The sequence below is a fragment of the Anolis carolinensis genome, chromosome 6 (genome assembly GCF_035594765.1).
Source record: "Anolis carolinensis isolate JA03-04 chromosome 6, rAnoCar3.1.pri, whole genome shotgun sequence".
Lineage (NCBI taxonomy): Eukaryota > Metazoa > Chordata > Lepidosauria > Squamata > Dactyloidae > Anolis > Anolis carolinensis.
The window spans coordinates 97,235,598-97,257,408 of NC_085846.1; the positions used below are offsets into that span (position 1 = coordinate 97,235,598).

At 38.0% G+C, this 21,811-nt stretch overlaps 1 protein-coding gene across 1 annotated transcript in view; it reads left to right on the plus strand.

Annotated features, from left to right (window-relative positions):
• malrd1 (MAM and LDL receptor class A domain containing 1) overlaps positions 1 to 21,811 on the plus strand; it is a 225,812-nt gene that overhangs the window by 15,287 nt on the left and 188,714 nt on the right. Inside the window, exons 7-11 of the mRNA XM_062984307.1 lie at positions 276 to 428; positions 782 to 887; positions 1,561 to 1,928; positions 3,735 to 4,156; positions 15,262 to 15,349. Of these exons, the coding sequence (XP_062840377.1) occupies positions 276 to 428; positions 782 to 887; positions 1,561 to 1,928; positions 3,735 to 4,156; positions 15,262 to 15,349 (1,137 nt within the window). The remainder of the gene's footprint in view (positions 1 to 275; positions 429 to 781; positions 888 to 1,560; positions 1,929 to 3,734; positions 4,157 to 15,261; positions 15,350 to 21,811) is intronic.

Consider the following 21,811-nt stretch of genomic DNA (forward strand, 5'->3'; position numbering starts at 1 on the left):
TCTCTGAATCTCATGGATGCCTTTGATGACATTGGCAAAGATGCCCAGTGATGGCCAGGAGCTCTTTCGCAGTGAGACCAGAGGTTGATCCGGAGTACTGCCATTCTGGACTGGCTCTAGGCTAACAGCTGGTAAGATTTCTGGGAGTTGTAGACCAAACACCTGGTGATCTACAGGTTGAGAACCGCTGACTTACTGGGTCTAAGCAAATTCTATAAGCATCAAAGGTTGTTAGAGTAGATAATGTGATGTCAAGTAAATTTTTTATATTTCAGCTGCTAAATGTGACTTTGAAAGTGACAGCTGTGGCTGGCTGGAAATGGCAAGTGGAGATGGGTTTGACTGGGTAAGAAGCTCCAGAACTAGTTTACCTCCCGCTTTCCACAAGCAAGCTCCACCAAACGATCACACTTATGATGAATATGAAGGTAAGATGGGATCAGTGAAAGGAATAGGCCTTTCTCCCACATCTTATCTGACGGCAGTGCTCTAGTGGTGGAAAGAATATTTGCTGTAATTGGAATTTCCATTGAAATAGGTTTCCCAGTATTTGGGAAATAGGAGTCTTTGGTGGGCACTGCTGAGGGTCTAGCCAGGGGTGACAACTGTGGAAAAGAAGAGGTCATCTGTTACCCCTGCAGCCCCTTGGAGGCTGCATTAGAGCACCTGGCACAGTTTTTCAGTGGTTTTGATGTTGGCTGGTGGGGAGTGGGAGGCTCGGGAAAGAATTGACCTCTTTTATCCATAAGCACTTCTCTTTTATTTTTTTCCTTCTTAACAGGCCATTTTATGTTCATTCTAAGAAACAGCAGCAGTATCTCTCAGATTGCACAGCTGCGAAGCCCAAAATTCAGTCAGTCTGGATCAAATTGCTCAGTGACCTTCTGGTATGAATGAAGTTTGATTTTGTGGAACACATGAGTGCTTCTGAATTGAAAGCAGAAGTGGCGTTTGTCATTGTTTTTTCCGATTGTACAATATATTTCTCTTTACTTTGTTTTTAGCTTTTTTCTTTAAAAGTTCACTTGGAATAGATTTGTTATTTAAAAAGAAAAACATAGTAAACGCTTTGGATATATAGAGAGCTGTGATATCTGGCTCTGTTGTGACATGCAGTATTGTTTCCAATGCAGCATTAGATCTTGTAACACTGCTCTAGCATAATCATTTATTTATTTATTTATTTTACATTAATTAATTCATTGTTTGATCCTATCCCACACATTTCTCATGCTAGTGTAGTAAACCTTAGACTCAATGGAGTGAATGCGTTCCATTGATATTTTCCATTAGAATGCACTTGGACAGTAAAGTTATCATTTCGTAGGTGAGAATTTCAGGGTGGGCTTTCTTTTGGAATGATTCCATAGGACCTTTGAACTTTGGAGTTAGAAGGATTTTTACCTGAAATCTGGGAGGTTTACCTTTAGCTATTAAATACAGTAGCAGATTTGATGGAGCAATAATTTGACTCACATATGGCACCATATGACGTGCATAAGGGTCACATAAGCTTTTTGGTGATGATATTAATGTTTAATGTTTATATTCCCTTTCCAGGTATTACAACTATGGGCTGTCAGTTGGAGCAGCAGAAATGCAATTGCTTGTTGATGGACTAAAAGACCCGACAGTACTCTGGAGGATATATTACAATCAAGGCAAGCAGTGGCTAAAGGCTTCCATTCAGCTTGGCCGCCTTCCACAGCCCTTTCAATTATCTCTAAATAAAGTCAGCCTTGGATTTTATGACGGTGTCTCTGCAATTGATGATATAACATTTGAAAGTTGTGCATTGCCGCCTCCAGCGTTAAACTGTGAGGGCCCCGATCATTTCTGGTGCCAAGATTCAAAGGCTTGCATCAGTCGTTTGTTATTGTGTGATCTTGTTGATGACTGTGGAGACAGATCTGATGAGAAGCAATGTGGTAAGAGCTTGAAATGTTTCCCCTCAAACTGTAATCGTATGTTTCAAATATTGTGTCTATCTTTGTCCCTTAGCTTATGATATTCATTCTGGCAGATCTAGCCTAAAGAGGGAACTATACACAAACAAAGCTCTACGAATTTATTTTCATGTGGAATTTTGTTAAGGGTACATTTTCCTCTATATTTTGTGACAATTCTTGGCCTCTGCATTCCTGCAAATATTTAAATTGTGCATTGTGTAAAAAAGCTCGGCATAATGAAAAATGAACATTTCTGCATTAGTATAATTTGGTGTTGTGTGTTTGATGATCCTAAGGTGAATATATTAAAGGGTTTCTTGGAAAGCTTTGTTTAAAAGGGTCTTGCTTTGGCCTTCCTCTGAGGAAGGAGATAATTGCCCTAGGTCACCCAATGGCTCTCCATGGCTGACTAACAATGAGAGATTCTGGCCCAATTTACCTGTCCGAACGTATTTCTCCCTATGAACCTGTGAGAGCATTAAGATCTGCCGGGGAGGCCCTGCTCTCGGTCTCACCTCCTTCACAAGCACGACTGGTCGGAACAAGAGACAGGGCCTTCTCAGTGGTGGCCCATCAGCTGTGGAACTCCCTCCCCTGTGAATCAGACTGGTCCCCTCCCTCCTGGTTTTCAGGAAAAGAGTGCAGACATGGTTGTGGGATCAAGTGTTTGGATAGTGCAATAGAGAACTCGCATAATTGTAGCAACACAAATAATGACTCCTGGACTAGGTATCATGGTTTTTTAACAGTTTTATGGTGCTAATATGTTTTATATTGTTTTATTATATTATATATTGTATTTTACTTGCTTGTATATGCGGCATTGAATATTGCCATACTGTAAGCCACTCCAAGTCCCCTTCGGGGTGAGAGGGAACGGAATATAAAGATAGTAAATAAATAAATAAATAAATAAATAAAGATAAAAAGCTCTTTTTTCATTCAAGGCTGATTAAACATGGCCTCACCAAATGAATTGCCCCAGATGCATTGTGGTGAAATATGCAAAACGTTTAAATGTTGAAAGCCCCATATTGGCAATGTTAAAAAGATAGCAATCCCTCCTTAATGCTTTGTTCTTGTGAGCAGGAGCAGAAGATTTCTGGCAGCCAATGATGAGTGTTCATCACCATCTTTTCTTGAACCAGCTCTGAATATATTTCCAGTTTGAATTCAAGGTGCTAGTTATGACATGTAAAGCCATACATAGTTTGGGACCTCAATGCTTGAAGGAACGCCATCTATATAAAGACATGCACAATATATAAGGTTTGTTGGAGGGAGCCTCCTCTATGTCCCAGCCAGGGCATTATGCTGTCAGAGGACATGGGAGAGAGTCTTCTCTTCTGTGACACTTTAGTTGTGGAACAGAAACTAGTTGATACCAATATGGCTGCCATTCCAGCATCAAGTGAAAACTTGGATGTTCACTAAAGTTTTTGAGACCTAATGTGTTTGACCCAAAGCTTCACATGTATAAGGATTAAAATTGTTTCACTAACTATTAATCTGTTTTTTAACTCAAACACTTTAAGACTTTTTTTGACTTTTAAGATATGTTTCATTAGTGACACTATTTTAAATTTGTCCTAACAGTTTTATTGTATGCCATCATGAGATCTCTGGATAGAAGGAAGGATATAAATGAATGAATAAATAAATAACCAAGCAAATTGCCCTGCAACAGACAACATTCAGTGGTGGGAAAGGAAAATACCAATTGCCCTAAAAAGTAGAGTCCACTTCTGGCAGTTTTTTTTAAAATGATGAATTCATTGGTTTCAGAGCCTGAATTGCAGTGCAATTTTGAGCTTGGATTCTGCAATTGGGAGCAAGATATGGATGATGACTTCAACTGGACCAGAACCCAAGGACCAACGTCTACTCCTAACACAGGACCAATGAAGGACCACACTCTGGGCACCGTCAAAGGATACTATCTTTACATAGAGTCTTCAGAACCACAGATGTTCCAAAACAGAGCAGCTTTGCTAAGTCCCGTCTTTCATTCTACCTTTGCATATGGCAACAAAAGCTGCCTTTTTCGCTTCCATTATCATATGTTTGGAAAGCACATTTACAGACTGGCAGTTTCCCAGAGAAGTGTGAGCAACACAAGGGGACATCTGTTATGGCACACGTTTGGCAATCAAGGCAACAGATGGAAAAGGAAAGTGCTCTATATTACGAGTTCAGAGCCATTTCAGGTATGGTTCTTTCAATCTTTGATTTGCTTGTTTATAGTGAAAGGAAACATAATGAAAATATGAGGCTTTTGCCTTTCCTTTCTTTTCCTTTTTTAAGCCCATGGAAATTTGTTTGATCACACTCCCTTTGAACTAGTTCTCTTTCATTGTGAAATGTTATTCACAGGCACCCTTTGTTGATGTTCTGAACCAAAATATCCTGTAATAATTTAGGATAGGGAACGTGCATGTTAAATAGTGATTGCAGTTTGTTATATTCTCTCAGGGCCCCTCTACACAGCCATATTACCCAAAATATCAAGGCAGACAATCCACAATATCTGCTTTGAACTGAGTTATCTGAGCCCACATTGTCATATAATCCAGTTCAATGTGGATTTTATACAGCTGTGTGGAAGGGGCCTCAGTGACATCTTCCAGACATAATCCTTAAGCATAGTTTAGCAACCTGAACCTCAGCAACTATAAGCCTCAGTTTCACCCCCACCCCAACTGAGGAAAGGAGATTACTAGCATCTAATCCTGGATCATGGGAAACTGTCCCCTGTTTGTACTTTAGGACTGCAGGATTAGTCAAAAGCAAATGACATTTTGTTCCAGACCAAAATGGGAAACCTGAAAGTGCAGGCATGGCTGTAGAAGGAGGAAATAAGAGAGTGTTATATTGTTGGTACACCATCATATATCTAAACATTAGGAAAGACTTCCTGATGATAGAATCTGATTGACACTGGAATATGCTACCCCAGATGATGGGACTGGATGACCCTTATGGTTCAACTCTATGATTCTGTGCTGTTTCTGTGGGCCAATACAAATATGTAACATTTACTAGTGCATTTGGAATGAGGTAATGCCTACCTCCATGGGCCAAGGTGAAGCTGTGAATGTTTTTCATACAGAAACAAGCCTTACTGCAGTAGAGACACTATCCACAGTCTTCCATATAAATTGGATGCGTATTGTTATTGGGAAACATTTTCCCATCAATTCTTCCTATATCTTTGTTGTTATCACTGAAATCATGAGTGAGAATTGTGTGGCTTGCCAAATGTTATTGTACTGCAGCTCCCATTAGCCATCACTGCTACAGCCAATGGAGGTGAATCCTTTAATTGAATTTCTAGAGATCCACACAATCTGCACCCTGATCTAAATAGGAAAAAATGGTGTGAGTTATGCCACTGGTGTTGGTTACCTTCTGAGAAATCTTGTCTATTCACTGCACTGCCACTTTCATGGCCTTTCAGGGAAAAATCTTTCATTGCTATTGGTTGTATCCAAATATTGTGAATGTAAAGAAGACCAGTCCAATGACTTGATCAGAAAGGAGTTAACACAAAAATGGGGACGGGGGCAATCCCACTTTCTGGGATCTTATGTATAAAATAGATAACTAGGGACCTCTTCACATGGCCCTTTCAGGTCGTGCCATTGCATCAACAATTGCAGCCAAAAGGTAAGGTGCGTAGAGCAGCTCGTGGTGCCCCACACGCCCTCCCTCCTTCCCTCATCACATGGATGGATGTTTTAACTAATGCTATCTATTTTAACTCTAATAGTTTTTATATATTATGTTTTATATTAGTTTGTTCAACGTCTAATGATGCTAATTGTAAGGCTGCCCTGAGTCCCCCCCTCGGGTGTGAGAAGGGCGGGATATAAATGCTTGTAATAAATAAATAATAAATAAATGGAGAAACTGATTTGGCACCCTTTGCCTCCCCCATTAGATGACAGAAAAGGTGACAACGTGCATTGCCCTGCTGCCATCACATGAGGAAATGGGGAGGAAAGTGCAGGTAGCTCTGTTGGAGCTTCCCAAAATACACTTTCCTCCCCATAGTCGTGGAGGAAGCATGTTTTGGCATTTCCTCCCAACTTTGGGAGGAAAGTGGGCAGAGCCTGCAATGCGTCATGTGATGTTCCGTGTGAAGAGGTGGTAGGATTATGAAACCAAGACCATTTACATTTGTCCCAGAGTAATTTTTGGCTTCCTGATAGTCACTGAGCTGTTCTGTTCATCTGAGATCCTGGGATGAAAACATCCATTGTTTTTTAGTGCTGTGTTGTTGTTGTTGTTTTTTTAAAAAAATAAGTTATAGGGCATTCAAGTGTAACTTCTAGACAGTTGAAGATGCTGTTTTTGTCTACTCTCATAGCTAGAGGCTTGTAAACCCTCAACATAGTTTTCTGGCTGGTTGGCAGTCTTATCTGTAAAGTGCAATATGGGAAGTTTGTGCAAGGGTTGTAATTTTGTCTGACAAGTGCAGGAATGAACTGCCTGGGCCACAAAAACAGATTGAATCACAGTGCCTACAATTGATTCCACTGGCAACAATCCAGTGTAAATAAGATCAACAGGCTTGTTTCTTTTACAACACAAAGCTGTGTGCTGGCATTTTCTTCCTATTTCTCTTCAACCTTTTTGTTCCAATTGGAATCCAAACTTAAAAAGATCTTTCCCCATCCTCTTGCTAGTCTACAAGATAATGAGTGTATATGATTGTAGTATTCTGGACAATAATGGAAGAAGGTGACATAAAAAGGTAGAGTTAAAAAACCCACAAGATTTACAAAACTAAATGGTCTTTTGTAGGTGTGTGTGAAACTGCTATTTGCAATATTTCTTAATATGTTGTTAAAATACATTTTAAACTTTTAATATCAGCCATTTAAGGTTTTCAGAAATCTTCTTAAGTTTGTAGTTTTTAAACATAAAGTATATCCCTCCCCCCTTTATTGTAAAGATTAAAGTATCTTTGTGCGCTATGTAGTCATAGTGGAAGTTCTCAAAACTGTAATGCAAAAAAAGTGTTTCTCTCAATGTGTTACCCATTTTTCATCTTTAGCACATATTCATGACCTGTAGAACATATTTGCTCTAACTCTGTGAAGCATCTTATAGCTGGCCTCAGAATTCTGAAACTGACTCACAAGATGGCATTGCTAAATGAAGTACTAACTGGAATAATCTATCTTGATTAGTTTTATTCAAAGCCAGCAATGATAAAGTGGGGTCAGATTTTAATACTGTGGGGTCATCAGTGGGAAACCCCTGTCCCTAATACCTACTCATGCAATGGATTTGGCTGATGGGACTGAGAATAGGAACTCTGATATTAATCTTTAAGCATGCTTAATGCTTGGCTGAGCTCTGAACATGGAAGGCATACCCTGCAACTATCCCAACTTGGCAGATGTCGAAGTTGGGTTCAGGAAAGGAAGAGGTACTAGGATCATATTGCAAACATGGAAGATAATGTAGCACACCAAAGAATTTCAGAAGAAATCGATGATCTGTGCTTTATAGATATAGCAAAACCTGTGTTGATAATGAAAAACGTTGGATTGATCTTAAAGAAATGTGTGTGCCACAACATTTGATTGTCCTGATGTGTAAGCTGCACTGGGCACAATAGGTTACCACCAGGACAGAATCCAAAGAAATTGAATCATTTCAAAGTGGCAAGAAGGGCAAACAAGGCCACATTTTATCACTCCATCTGTTTAACTTGTAAGTTGAATGTATCATATATAAAACAGGATTAGATTTGGGGGAAGAAGGTAAGAAAAGTTGATGAAGGAACCTCAGCAGATTAATAATAATAATAATAATAATAATAATAATAATAATAAAACTTTATTTATAACCCGCCACCATCTCCCCAATGGGGACTCGGGGCGGCTTACATGGGGCCATGCCCAGACACGATACAATATAACAAAATAAAACAATATATCATAACACAATATAATAGTACAAAAATAATCATATACATTACAACGCAAATCAGAGCAGACAGGGCGGGCCACATGACCATTTAATTAAAAACTCGGGAGAGAGAGGCATATAAATAAAGAGAACAGGGGTATAAGACGGAACAGTCCAAACAGTCCAAAGGATAGAATCCAAGGGGAGTAATCAAGAGGTATATAACATTTACTCCCCGAAGGCACATCGAAAAAGCCATGTTTTTAGATCTTTCTTAAAAGCCAATAAGGTGGGGGCTTGCCTAAGTTATGTAGATGAGACCATACTAATAGCAGAAAATAACTTGGGATGACTACTGATGAAAGTCAAAGAAGAAAATGCAAAGGCAGGTTTACTGCTGAAATAAGAATAAATATAATTTCCAAAAAATATTTACATAACCTTAAAGGAGACAATGACAACATTGAGATAGTTAAAAGATTTTCCATACTGTGTCTCAGCTACAATTTTTTTAAAAACAGAAAATACTTTAAAATGTAAATGTCAAATCAATAGTGAACCTCCTCAAATCTTATTACACTGGTATTAAAAGGAGGATTAATTAGGCCTGTCTCTGCCAAATTGGTACTGTTGGAGAATATGCTCTTTGATAAGACTGAGAAAATGTTTGTTTTGGATTTTGTTTTCTATAGGATGGTGTTTTGTTATTACTTCAAACTTAAATCTGTTAAAAAGAAAACATATTATTATTAGCACTAGTACTAGTAGCAATAGTATTATTATTAATAGTTCATTTTGAAAATTTGTATTTATGTTCACTTGCACATTTTATTTTCATTTTTTTGTTTAAAAAAACACCAAAGCTAAAATATGTAATTGCAATGCTGTCTTATTTCCCTTTGGGAATAAGGAAATAGAAGAGGAGGAAGGAAGAAGTTTCTAATTAGTTCCAATACAGAGACTTTTTGCTTTAATTCCTGCTGTGCTAAAATGAAAAATTGGCCTTATTTTTGGCATCAGCAACAACCTGATGAAAAATAACATTGACTCTAAAGTCAATTTCCTTAATCTTGAAACATTGGAATAAAATTAATTGCTTTGCGTTTATCATATTTGCTTACATCTCATCTCATTTTTCATTTTATGGCGTCTGTGTTATTTACAGGAATGATGGCCCTCTCTTTGTTTGAAAATATTTTTCATTTCTCAACTATTTAGCTCACTGTATTGATTTGTTGCCAATCTAGAATATGTTTTTTTTAAATTAACTATAGGATGTGTTATATGCTTAATCATAGAATAGCCAATTCAATACATTTTAGGGGAAAATGAGTGTGGTATAGACAATGGCTTTTTATTTTAGTATAGATTAGTTTTCCTGTTATGCAGTCCATGGGTGGATCTATATTGACTCCTTATTTTAAGGTCAATCTGACATGGCATACACTGGATTGGCCCAGGGATGGTTAACACTTCCATTACTGACACTCAGCCCCACTGTGGAGGTGAGAGCGAGTCCTCACTGCGCAGCAATGTTGAAGCCTGTTTGGCACCATTGGATGGCCACCCTTACCATCCCCGAGTGCAGAGAACATGAGATTGATGTGTAAACAGTTGCAGTCAGTTTAGTATCTGAACCGGCCCAACTGTTTCCACAGGATTGCACCGAATTCTGGAGAAGAATTCAGAGCAGCCTGCATCTTTGGTTAATGTGGTTCAACCTTTGCCCTGCTTTAACTCTGATCAGCTCCATGCAGCATGTAGCCACATGGAGCTAAGTCAGTGGTTCCCATCCCATGGGTCATGACCTCAAATGGGGTTTTCTGTGGAGTCACTGGGCAGTGAGCTATGAAAATTTTAAGAAGGGAAAACAAAAAAATAACTTCACCCAAATGTCACCATGTTTCACATTTTGCTCTCCTTTGTTTCTACATATCTCTGTAAGAGCAGATTTTTGACACTTCTGTAATTGAAAACCAAAACAAGAAAAAAATATGTTGAGAATGACATGAGGTTGGCAGTAACGAAAACTCAAACACGAACTTTTAAGCTTGTTAATGAGTTACAATTTCAATCATCACATTAAATATGTTATTATTTTGAATTATATAATCCTGAAAAATCTATTTTTGATTTGTTTCCATTTACCCTATTAAAAAGCCTATTTTAATGTATTTGGGTCACGGATCACTATCACCCTAACTGGAGCCCCCCGTGGCATAGTGGATTAAAGCCTTGTGACTTGAAGGTTGGGTTGCTGATCTGAAAACTGCCATGTTCGAATCCCACCCAGGGAGAGCGTGGATGAGCTCCCTCTATCAGCTCCAGCTCTATGTGGGGACATGAAAGAAACCTCCCACAAGGATGATAAAACATCAAAAACATCCAGGCGTCCCCTGGGCAACGTCCTTGCAGACGGCCAATTCTCTCACACCAGAAGCAACTTGCAGTTTCTCAAGTCACTCCTGACACGAAAAACAAAACAAAACAAAAACGGATCACTATGACTCTATAAAATGGGGTTGTGACTTGAAAAAGGTTGGGAACTGCTGAGCTAAGTGGTTCATGTAGATGTGCCCTTGTCTGCTGATAGAGTTGTACAAATGTATCTCAAGCAACGTAACTTGCTCTAATTGTGTAAATTAAAAGTCGAATCTGGAATGGACAGAACTCACTTGTTTATATGACCCAAGTTGCTACATTCAGCCACAGCATGTTACCGTCCCATAAATAGGGCTGTGGATTTCATTGGGGCCTCAACCCACTTTTGATGGCTCAGACTGCCATATACATATCTCCTGTTACTACTCTTTGCTCTGACTTAGCTATAAATATCTCATGCATTTTAATACATTAGAATGTTTTAAAGACTATATTAATAGCTTCCATTTTGTGCTGGCCAATTTCTAAATGACAGAAAAATCAAAACGTTTTCAACATTGTTGCCTCAAACAAATAAATTAAAACAGCAACAAGAAATATTGCAGCATGAAAACCTTAAAACAGCAGACTAAAGACCATTCGGAATGCAGCAATAAAATACTAAGTCAGTGACCCAAATCTTAGGGGATAGATGCATTTCAAGAGCCCTTAAATAAAAGTTGCGGTTGTAAGTGCACTGCAATTATAGCCAATTTATAAAGCAATCATACCAAAAACAAATTTACCACTTTCTCATTTCTTGTAAATAAGCCATTATCAACTAGCATTGGCTCATTATTTCAATCACTATATGTCTCAAATGCTTCCCCATAATGTATTTCTTGTTTTAAAACATCTGTCACACAGTATCTAGCTGTGTACATTCTGAAAAACAGCAGAGACTTTGGAGGAATTGGGTGAGGGAAAAATAGGTCCAGTTACCGTTGGAGGAACTACATTTCTGTGTACTGTTGAACTTTCACAGGTGGAATCACAGGAGTGTTGTGTGATTTCCGGGCTCTATGGCTATGTTCTAGCAGCATTTTCGCCTGATGTTTTGCTTGCATCTGTGGTTTATTCTCTGAAGATGCCAGCCACTGATACAGGCAAAACGTCAGGAGAAAATGCTGCTAGAACACGGCCATACAGCCCGGAAACCACACAACACCCCAACTACCGTATATCTTTCCATGATTCTAGTTCCAAAACCGCTTAGAGGGCTCTGTCTCCAGTCTTCAACAATTGATACTTCCTCTTGAAATTTATGTTACCTTGAGTCCTGTCTATTCTGCATTAAACATAGTGTTTAATCCTTGTTTTATTGAACATTGTGTGTATATGTATGTGCTTTCAAGTTTGTCTGTTGACATATGGCAGCCCCATATGGCAACTGACCATGTGGATGTCATCCTTGTAAGTTTCATTCAAGTTCGATCTGCAGTGCTGTTAGAGTTGAAGACGTTGGGCGCTATTTTTCCTCATTCAGATAATAAATGAGATGTGAAATTAGCTTCATGGTAAATGGGTTCCTTGTAGGTTAGTAGATATAAGAGCATATCAGATTTTGACAGCTTTCAGCTGGTTGCCAGGTTTGTGAGAATTGCAAGATCTACCATCTAGGTCCATCTTATATGTTGAACTGGTAGTCATGATGGGTAGAATGAATGCTTGCCAGTTTTCACATCCTCAAAAAGAAAGAATGTCTCAACACAACAATATCCTGCCATTTAATGGTCAAACACAACAAGATGATTCACATTGGGGACTTCTATGGATAACAGAGAAAATAGGTACAAATGGAATTTTTCTTCTTCACAAAAATATGGTCTTCTCATGCAAAAAAATGTTTTTCCAAATGATGAGTGGAGATGAACGGCATATAAAAGTGGCCAAATAAACAAATACACTATTTAATTTTTATATGGAATATACATATGCTGCATATTGGGTATTCAAGATCAGCAAACACAAAACAAAGCTCAGAAAAAAATGGAACACAAAGCTGAACAAATTAGACAATCAAGCTAAACCCACAAGTCCCCAAATTAAACACATAAGAGTTAAGACTCACAAGTCACTACATATATAAGGCAGCTTAATAAACTCCTTGGTTGATATTTCTGGAAAGATCCTGTTACCTTCCCACTTCACTTCATCTTTAAGACATTTGAAGTAGGGTCTTTTGAAGATATGCTGCTAATGTATTGCTTATTGGAGAAGGCATCCTTAAATTTGCACCTCACCTTTATACATTCATTTTGAAATATATGTGAATAGTTAGCAGAGAAATAAACAGAAAATAGCAGTCTGTTAATGTGAATGCATGAGTGCAGTTGTAAAACATTAACTTCCCTCTATATTTGTAAATAGCTCATATTTTGAAATAAAAGGGCCCACCCTAGTTTTAAGACAAGGCTTGCAAGCAGAAGTATAATGACAGCTTATAATTTGAACATCCTTTAGGCTATATAACTAAATTTGAGCTAAATTAGATTTTGAGTGCTCAGAGGTTGGCTCTTATATGTACGCTTACAACGTGTACTAAAAATAAATGACTCCCTTTGTCCTTTTTAAAAAAATGATTCCTTGAACAATGTAATCTGAGTCTTTGTTTAGGCTACAAACAGACAAAAATGTATAGTTTCATGTTCATATGTCTAATCATATTATATAAAATAAGTAATATATATTACTGAAATGACAACAGCCTTTCATTATAGTGAGAACATTCCTGTTTGCTAGCAACGGCAAACACTATACTAGATCAACTACCAATGAAAGCATGCCATGTTTTAAAATGTGTGTGTGCATACACATATATTTTATGGAGAATGAAACTCCTGGTGAGAATGTATGAATCCGCTACAGCATCAGCTGAACTAAAGCTGTACTTAGATTGTTGTATTATGTACTAAGATTATTGTGGTTTCAGCACTTTTATGCTAAATCCAGTTATCTAATGGCAGAATTGTCAGTCCTTTCTTTTCCTCCTCTACTCTTTTAGTCCTTTGGCACTTCCCAAAACCACTTCTGGTGAAGGCTGATATCCCAGCCATCTAGAGGTTGGTTGGAGATATGTAAGATACTGCCCTAGAGAGGTGGGTATTATCTCCTTCTCATTTCATTAGTTCTGCCAGTCTTTGTATGGAGGCTCCCCACTGGCTCCTGTGTCCTCTTGCTCTTTTACCACAGCCATGTATGATGGCAAAACTCTCCCAACTCTGAAGAGCTCATTCATTGTAAGGGGGTTGCTGATTCTAGCAGGAGGAATTAGGATCCAGTGGTATATTTCTCAAGGTTGCATTGATCCCCAGATATGAACCACAATCCCATTCCTCATTCCTTCATCTAAATGGCAATGTAATGGAACAGCAAAGAGCGTATTCTTATGTAAATGTTTGATGAGGAACATTTATTTTTTGAAACTATCAATTGCATTATAATTTACCTTGCACTGAACAGTCTTATATTTTTCCATTCTTTCATTAGTTCTGGAAAAATACGGGTGTATTCTCTGAATTATTGCTTGTAACCTATGGTGCATGAAATTCTAATACTGACAGTAAGATGTACCCTTCATCTAGACAGTGGAATTCAATTGCCTGCTTTTTATGATTGACGAGAGCATTATTATAGGGCATGTGCCTACAAGGATTTTTATAGGCCCTCATTCATTCCTGCAGACCATATTGCTTCCTGATCTACTGCCTAGACTGCAATGCTGATGTTGAAAGTTATAGTCTCTGTGTAGAGATACTGCCCAAACTTGAAAACTGTGTACTAGATCACAATCCATTGTTGTCCTGTTGTAACTTACATTCAAGGAATGACAGTCATTCTTTATAGGTTTGAGCTCTATAAATTTCCATGTAAGACTAGAGTTTGAAACCGTGAATGAGATCCTCAAATAAAAAAGTAGTAGGTGATTTAGCTAACAGCATAATCAAAGGGAAACCGGTGTAAAGAACTGGGAATATGTCTGATCAGAGTGTTAATTACAAAGTGAACTGAAACTGACTCAGGAGAAGAGAGTGGAAATCCTAGGGTTCTTGAAAGTGTTTTTATTTTGGGAAAATATGGGAGAAATGTCTGATAGAATATCTTCTTTTGAAATGGTAAATAAAACCTTTGAGACAAATTTTACAAGGGGTTCTTACATAGGCTTTTTCTTTTGAGTCTTGGTCATAATGCAGAAGAAATACATACTAACTGGAATGAAAACGAGCATGCACCCCTGTAGTCTGCATAAGATGAAAAGTACGTTGCAGACTTAGTTACTGCTAGTTGCCCCTTAAACACCTATGGGACTGTCTGATCTCTAAGTCGTATCTTAGCATAGTATCAATCTATGTGATCAGATTCCGCTCATGCACTTGAATTATTAAAATGTTCTTCCAGCTTTTCAGGAGTTCAATGATAAATGGTTCATATGAGACTGGGATAACATCCCAAAAGCACCTGAGCAGTAATATTGAAAGCCTGTTCCCTATTAATGTTTTATTAAAATATTATTTCTTCACTGTTCCATAGAGTTACACTGTGGCAACTTTGTTTTGTTTCATTATGATGATATTACTCTAAAACGATGCCTTATCCACTTGATTGCTGAAACCATTAACTATGATTAATAATCTAATGATTACTACTGAGTGTGCTAACAATAGTGGGACACTAACTAAACAGCCATGTCATAATTCTATATTATAGTGATATTTTAATGGGCTTACTTATGACTGTGTAGCCAACCACACGAATGCTTTAAGTATTCTTTGTGATTAAAATGAGCACAAAAGAGAGTTAATCATGATTAGTTTTCCCCACAAATATACTCTATCCTTAAGAACATCCCTAAGCTTTTAATAAAAAGTCAAAACGCACCTCCTCTCTTTTAGCTAAATGGATATTAAATATGTAACCAAAAGTGGAAACCTTCTCACTAGTAATGGCTTTTTAATTATTGTTTTTCTAGATCTTGGTGGAAGGTACTGTTGGAGATGGCTTCACTGGAGACATTGGAATTGATGATCTGTCTTTCATGGACTGTATGCTGTACAATGGTAAGATAAATTCAGGCACAAATCTTGTCTATTGCCAAATTGTGGGTCAGGATTGCCAAATGAAATTGAGTAAATAATTCTAGGCAGTTCAAGAAGATGAATAGGTTTTAATAAAGACGACACAGAACTGGAACTTGTAGTTCAACTAGGCCACTCCCCTTTTTGATGTAGGAAATCCAGAACTGCCTGAAGACCTTTAGCAAGAGAGAGTCTTCCTATCCCCTTATAAAATCGATTCTGAGAGAAAAAGTAGCCAAGAATAGATCTTTTCTTTCTGACAGTCCTTCGGGTATCTGGAGATGAACATTGTTTAGTTCCTCCCCTCTTCCAGTTTAAACACTCCCAGTTCAGCAAACCTTTTATCACTGTAGGCCACATAATCCAACCCACACAGCTCTGTTGAACTTCAGTTGGTTTTTTATATTACTATGAAGATTTATTTAAATTTTATGTGACTAATTCTTGACTGATTCTGTCTGACTATATTGATTTAGGTTATTGATGTTAGACTCAATTCACTGATATTAGGTTTAATTTGATGTTAGGTTTTTAATGCTGTATTCATATGTGGGGTCTTGGTAGGATTTTTGCCAATATCTGTTGTTTGAAGGCATTTAATATATGCCATTGTTTGTTGGAATCCACCCTGAGTCCCTTCGGGGAGATAGGGCAGAATAGAAATAAAGTTGTTGTTGTTGTTGTTGTTGTTGTTGTTGTTGTTACAAAGACATAGTATGACACAGCAAACAAGATAGATATGCTGGATTTCATATCACAAAACCACAAGTCGAACACTTCCCAAGTGTCTAGGACTGTGTGATGTATTTTCGGATGATGCGTGCAGATTGCAGAAGGGTGGCCTTTTGCAGTTGGCAGATCATAATTTTGTCAATGTCTATTGTTTCCAAATGCCGGCTGAGATATTTTGGATTATTATTATTATTATTATTTCATCATAGGACTTGTTTTTATACCACCAATCACCTCTCCTCTCTTTAAACCACATTCCAGTTCTATGGAATCCAATATGGCTAGTTGCAGCAAGATCTGAAGTTTGAAATCCAACAAATCCTGTATTTTACTCACAGATTATGCTGAATCACCCAGTACATATTTCAATACAGTGCCTGGCTTTTTCTTGATTGCCCTGTGTCTTCAATGACTAGCTCTTAGAAATTTTCAGAACTAAGGCACTGTGGAAGGAGTAGTGTGGGAATTTGCTTGTGTTTTTTCAACTAGTGATTTCCCAAGCCACTCATCCCATAATAACATGGCTCAAAGATACATAATAGCCATTTTCAAGAATGAAAAAATAAGTCATTCTAAATTTTCTTTTTTTTTAAATATTTTTATTTGTAAGTTTTTGAAATGCATAAAAGAAAAACACAACATACATTGCACAATGACAAAGACAATAACAAAGACAACAACCTAACATGACTATAACGGACAAGACAACACATAACCCAACCAATTCGCCTTCTGAACCTTTTGCATGACAATACTCTTTTCCCCCCACATCTGCGGCTTTCTTAGGTACCCTTGGGTCCTAAGTTAGCTGATCATTATAGTTCCCTTTAGTTGGTATTTTCTTTATCCATATATTCTTTCACTGGAGACCAATTGGTCTCCCTTCTTGGAGCATCGTCCTGTTTTATATACTGAGTCAGTAAATCCATATTCTTAATGTCTATAAGTCTTAACAGCCAATTTTCCTTTGACGGTGTTTCTTGTGTTTTCCATAGTTTGGCCAGATTTATCCTGGCTGCCGTCACCATGTATGTAAAAAGTTTTTCCGTATTCTGGTCCATCAGGAAGTCCGTTATTCCTAGTAGGAAGTATTCCGGTCTCAGGTCAAATTTTTTTCCTATTATCTTTTCCATTTCTTTATGTATAATCTGCCAAAAGTTTCTCACTTTCTTACAGTTCCACCACATGTGCATAAAGTCCCCAATGTGTTTCCCACATTTCCAACATTTGCCATCTCCCTTTCCCTTGTTCATTTTAGCCAGCTTAACCGGCGTAAGGTATCATCTATAAAAGATTTTATACCAGTTTTCCTTTAGTTCTACTGCATATGTGTATTTGATATTTGTGTTCCATATTCTTTCCCATTCCGACATATTTATCGTACGGCCCACCTCTTTGGCCCATTTTATCATAACTTCTTTAACCTGATCTTCTTCCGTTTCCCAAGTTAGTAACTGTTGATACAGTATTTTTATGATTTTTTTGTCGGATTTTAACACTCTATCCCAGCCTGTGTCTTTTTTCTCAAATCCTATTTTCTGATCTTCTCTAAAACTTTCTTTTAGTTGCCAGTAATTTAACCATGACATGGATGGTTCCAATTGTTTAATTTCATCGTAGCTTTTCAGCCTATATTCCTGGTTTTCTGTGTTTAGTAGCTGTCTATATGATAACCATTTTCTCTTTGGGAGTTCCCTCATATGTTCCGCCTCCATCGGCGAGAGCCACATCGGAACCTTAGTGTAAAATCTTCTTTTGTATTTGTCCCATGTTTCTATCAACGCTGCTCTTATATAGTTGTCAGGACCCAGGCTACAGAGCACCAATAACCATGCGCAGAGGCCAGATTCTATCTAATATCTTTATTAAAGGAATATATAAAGTCAATAAAAACAAGTGAAGAATATAGTTCAGAAGTAGACCTTTCAGGAAAGGTCAAATATAGTCCAGGAAAACAATGTCCAATATGTGATATTAGAGTCCAAAGTTATAATCCAATAACCGAAACACACACTTTGCCAAGCAAAGTGTGGGGAAATGACAAGGTCCTTTAGTCCAATGGAGCTTGACAACAAGGCTGGAAGCAAACTAGATTCTTGGCAAACAAGGCTTGATACGTGGCAACAAGAGGCAAGAAGCAAGAACGAGGTCCGTGGCAAGATCCGGGGACAAGGCAGGCTTGGAACTAGAACAAGGTCCGTGGCAAGGTCCTGGAAGCAGTGAACTGGAGTAGCGTAGTCCACACACGATCTCACTCCCGAAGCTGACGAATTGACTCCGCAAGGATTTCCTTGCGGGTAAACACCTATATAGGATCTTGTTTTCCCGCCAAGGAACACTTTCCCTGGGGACCAAGAAACGAAACCTATACTGAGTCCAGATGCATGACTCCTTAAGATTTCCCAAGGGAAACAGGCTTAATCAGCTAATTGTCTGGCAGCGATTCTGGCGCTTCGGCGATTCGCCTCCCTAGCGCCTCTATCTCGATTATAATTATCCCGGTGAGAGAACGGGGGAGATTTCTGCTCAAGGCTTGTTTGGCTGACTTCTTGTGGGCAAACATCTTGCAGGTGCAAGGGCTCCAATTCTGGCTGAAACGGTGGGAAACCCAAGTTTTCCTCTTCGTCTGCCACAATAATACTAGGAAGGGGACTACATGGCCCATGAGACATCACAATAGTGCTGTTTAAAACACTTTTCCTTTTTGCTTTTCTCCCTCCATAGATAACTGTGCCATCCTTTATTTAGATCATATCCTTCCAGATCTAACATTTTTTTGTCTTTCAAGTTTGACCAGTCCCTGACCCAGCTTAAGCTCGCTGCCTCGTAATATAACAATAAGTCTGGGAGCCCAAGGCCTCCTCTTCTCGTATCGTCTTTCAAATATTTAAAGGCAATTCTGGCCTTTTTACCTTCCCATAAAAATTTATTAATTTCTTTTTGCCAATTTTTTATGATTTTTTTATTTCTCAGAATCGGTATGTTTTGGAACAGAAAGAGGACCTCGGGCAGAATCTTCATTTTAATTGTTGCTATCTTTCCTAGAAGGGAAAGTTTTAGTGATCTCCACCTATTCATTTTATCTTTCATCTCCCTCCATCTCTTTTCATAGTTATTTTTTTGGAGTTGAGCATTACTTGCCGTTAGCTCTATCCCTAGGTACTTGATCTTTTTCACTATCTCAATGCCCGTTTTTTTCTTTAGATTCTCCTTGTTCTTCTGTGTCATATTCTTTGTTAAGATTTTGGTTTTTTCTCGATTTATTCTAAACCCTGTCACTTCTCCAAAGTTGGCAATTGTTTCCCACCAAAGGTCGAACTGTTCTAAGGGATTCTCAATTAGACAGACGAGGTCGTCCGCGAAAGCGCGTGTTTTGTAACTGTGGTTTCTAATTCTGAGCCCCTTAAGGTCACTATTTTTTCTAATTGCCTCTAGTAGGATTTCCAGCATCATAATAAACAGTAGCGGGGAAAGTGGGCACCCCTGTCTTGTCCCTTTTTGTATATTTATATTGTTTGATAGTTGACCATTCGTTATTATTTTTGCTGTTTGTTGTGAATAGATTGCTTCGGTTGCGGAGATGAAATAATATCCGGCATCCATTTCTTTAAGAATTTCTATGATGCAAAACCAGTTAACATTGTCGAACGCCTTTTCGGCGTCCAAGAATAGGAAAGCAATTTCCTTTTGTGGGTTTTTGTCGTAAAATTCTATGGCGTTCAGTATTGTCCTGATGTTTTCCCTCATATGTCTGCCTGGCAGGAACCCTGCTTGCTCTTCTTTAATCCTGTCCTTTAGAACTTCCTTGAGTCTGGCTGCTAATATACTTGTGAAGATTTTATAGTCTGTGTTCAGCAGCGATATTGGTCTATAATTTTTTACATTTGCCATGTCTGCTTTTTCTTTTGGGAGTAGTGTTATATTTGCCTCCTTCCATGTTGCCGGGACTTTCCCTTCTACGAGAATTTTATTCATAACCTGCTGTAGTGGTGGGGTTAGTATCTCCTGGAATGTTTTATAGTACAGCATTGTGAACCCGTCTGGTCCCGGCGCTTTATTGGGCGGCAATCTCTTAATGGTTTTGCTTATTTCTTCACCTGTTCTCTTTCTGTTAAGAATCTCCCTTTGCTTCTCTGTAAGTTTTGGGATATCTTGTTTCCCCAAATATTGGGTTACCTTTTCTTTTGGAATTTTGTCATCCGCATATAATTTCTCATAGTATTTGGTAAATTGTCTTTTTATTTCTTCATTGCTATAATAATTTTTCCCTCCTTCCTGGATCTTGTTAATAGTATTTGCCTGTCTTTTTTTAACTAACCTCCGCGACAGCCATTTGCCTACTTTGTTCGCGTGTTTGAAGTACTGTTGTTTAATGTATTTTAGCTTTTTCCCAATCTCCTCCATCTGTAGTGCTTCTAGATCTTTCTTATTCATTTCTAATTTCAATTTGATTTCTTTGTCCTGGGGCTTCCCCTTTAGTTGGTTTTCTAATCTATTCACTTCCTCTATGATTTTTGTATATCTTAGTTGTCTTGCTCTATTCATTCTTACACTGTGTTGGATCATCAGTCCTCTTATATACGCTTTGCTGGCGTCCCAAATTACTTCAACTGGAGTGTCTTCTTCCTTGTTAAGCTTGAAGTATTCACCTATTTTTTCTCTGTACAGATTCTGGTCCGTTGCCTTTTTCAGCAATGAGTCGTTCAGTTTCCATCTAAATTCCTCCCTTTTCTTTCCTCTACCCTCCATTATCAATTCTATTGGTGCGTGGTCTGAATTTAGTCTGGGCATAATTTTAATTTTGGTTACTTGGTTCATTACTGATTTGGTGCCCCAAATCATGTCTATTCGTGACCAGGTTGAATGTCTATTTGAGAAAAACGTGAAGTCTTTTTCGTTTTCATGGTGGTACCTCCAAATATCTATAAGGCCTAGATCTTCTTTTAACTGTTTAAATTTTTTTGGTATCTCTCCTGCCACTTTGTCTTTTTTCCTCCCCCCTTGTTTTGATTTGTCTAATTTATTATTTAGTACTCCATTGAAGTCTCCTAGAATCAGAAGATCATCGTACTCTTCTTCAAGTATTTTTTAGTATAAAGCCTCTACGAATTTTATCTTGCTCCCATTTGGGGCGTATATATTGCAAATTAGGATTTTTTTCCCCTCTATTATTATCTTGACCCCTAACATCCTACCATCTTGGTCGTTGAACCTTTTTTCAGATGAGATATTTTCGTTAACGTATGTGACCACCCCCCTTTTTTTCTCCGCACTGGATGCGTAGTATGTTTTTCCTAGACTTTTCTGTGTTAGGTGTGCTACGTGCTTATTCATAATGTGTGTTTCCTGTAAACATATTACGTCATATTTTCCTTTTTTAATTTGTTGCCATACTTTTTTCCTTTTATTGGGCGAGTTGAAACCGTTAATGTTATTAGAGTAAATTTTACATCTTTGAGCCATCATCGTTTTTACTCGCATCAGTCTTGTTAACTATTCCCTTCTCAAAGTCCATTAAGTCTATTGTATCTTCAGGTGATTTTTCCCTTATCCTTTTCTTTAATCTACTCGTCCCCTCCCCTTCCTCCTCCTCCTTTATGTCCCTCTTTATCCCTAACATCTCTTCTCTCATCTCCAGATATTGTCTATCTTGTTTTTCCTGTATTTTAGAAACCTCCGTTTGTAATTTCAAAATTTCTACCATCACATCTT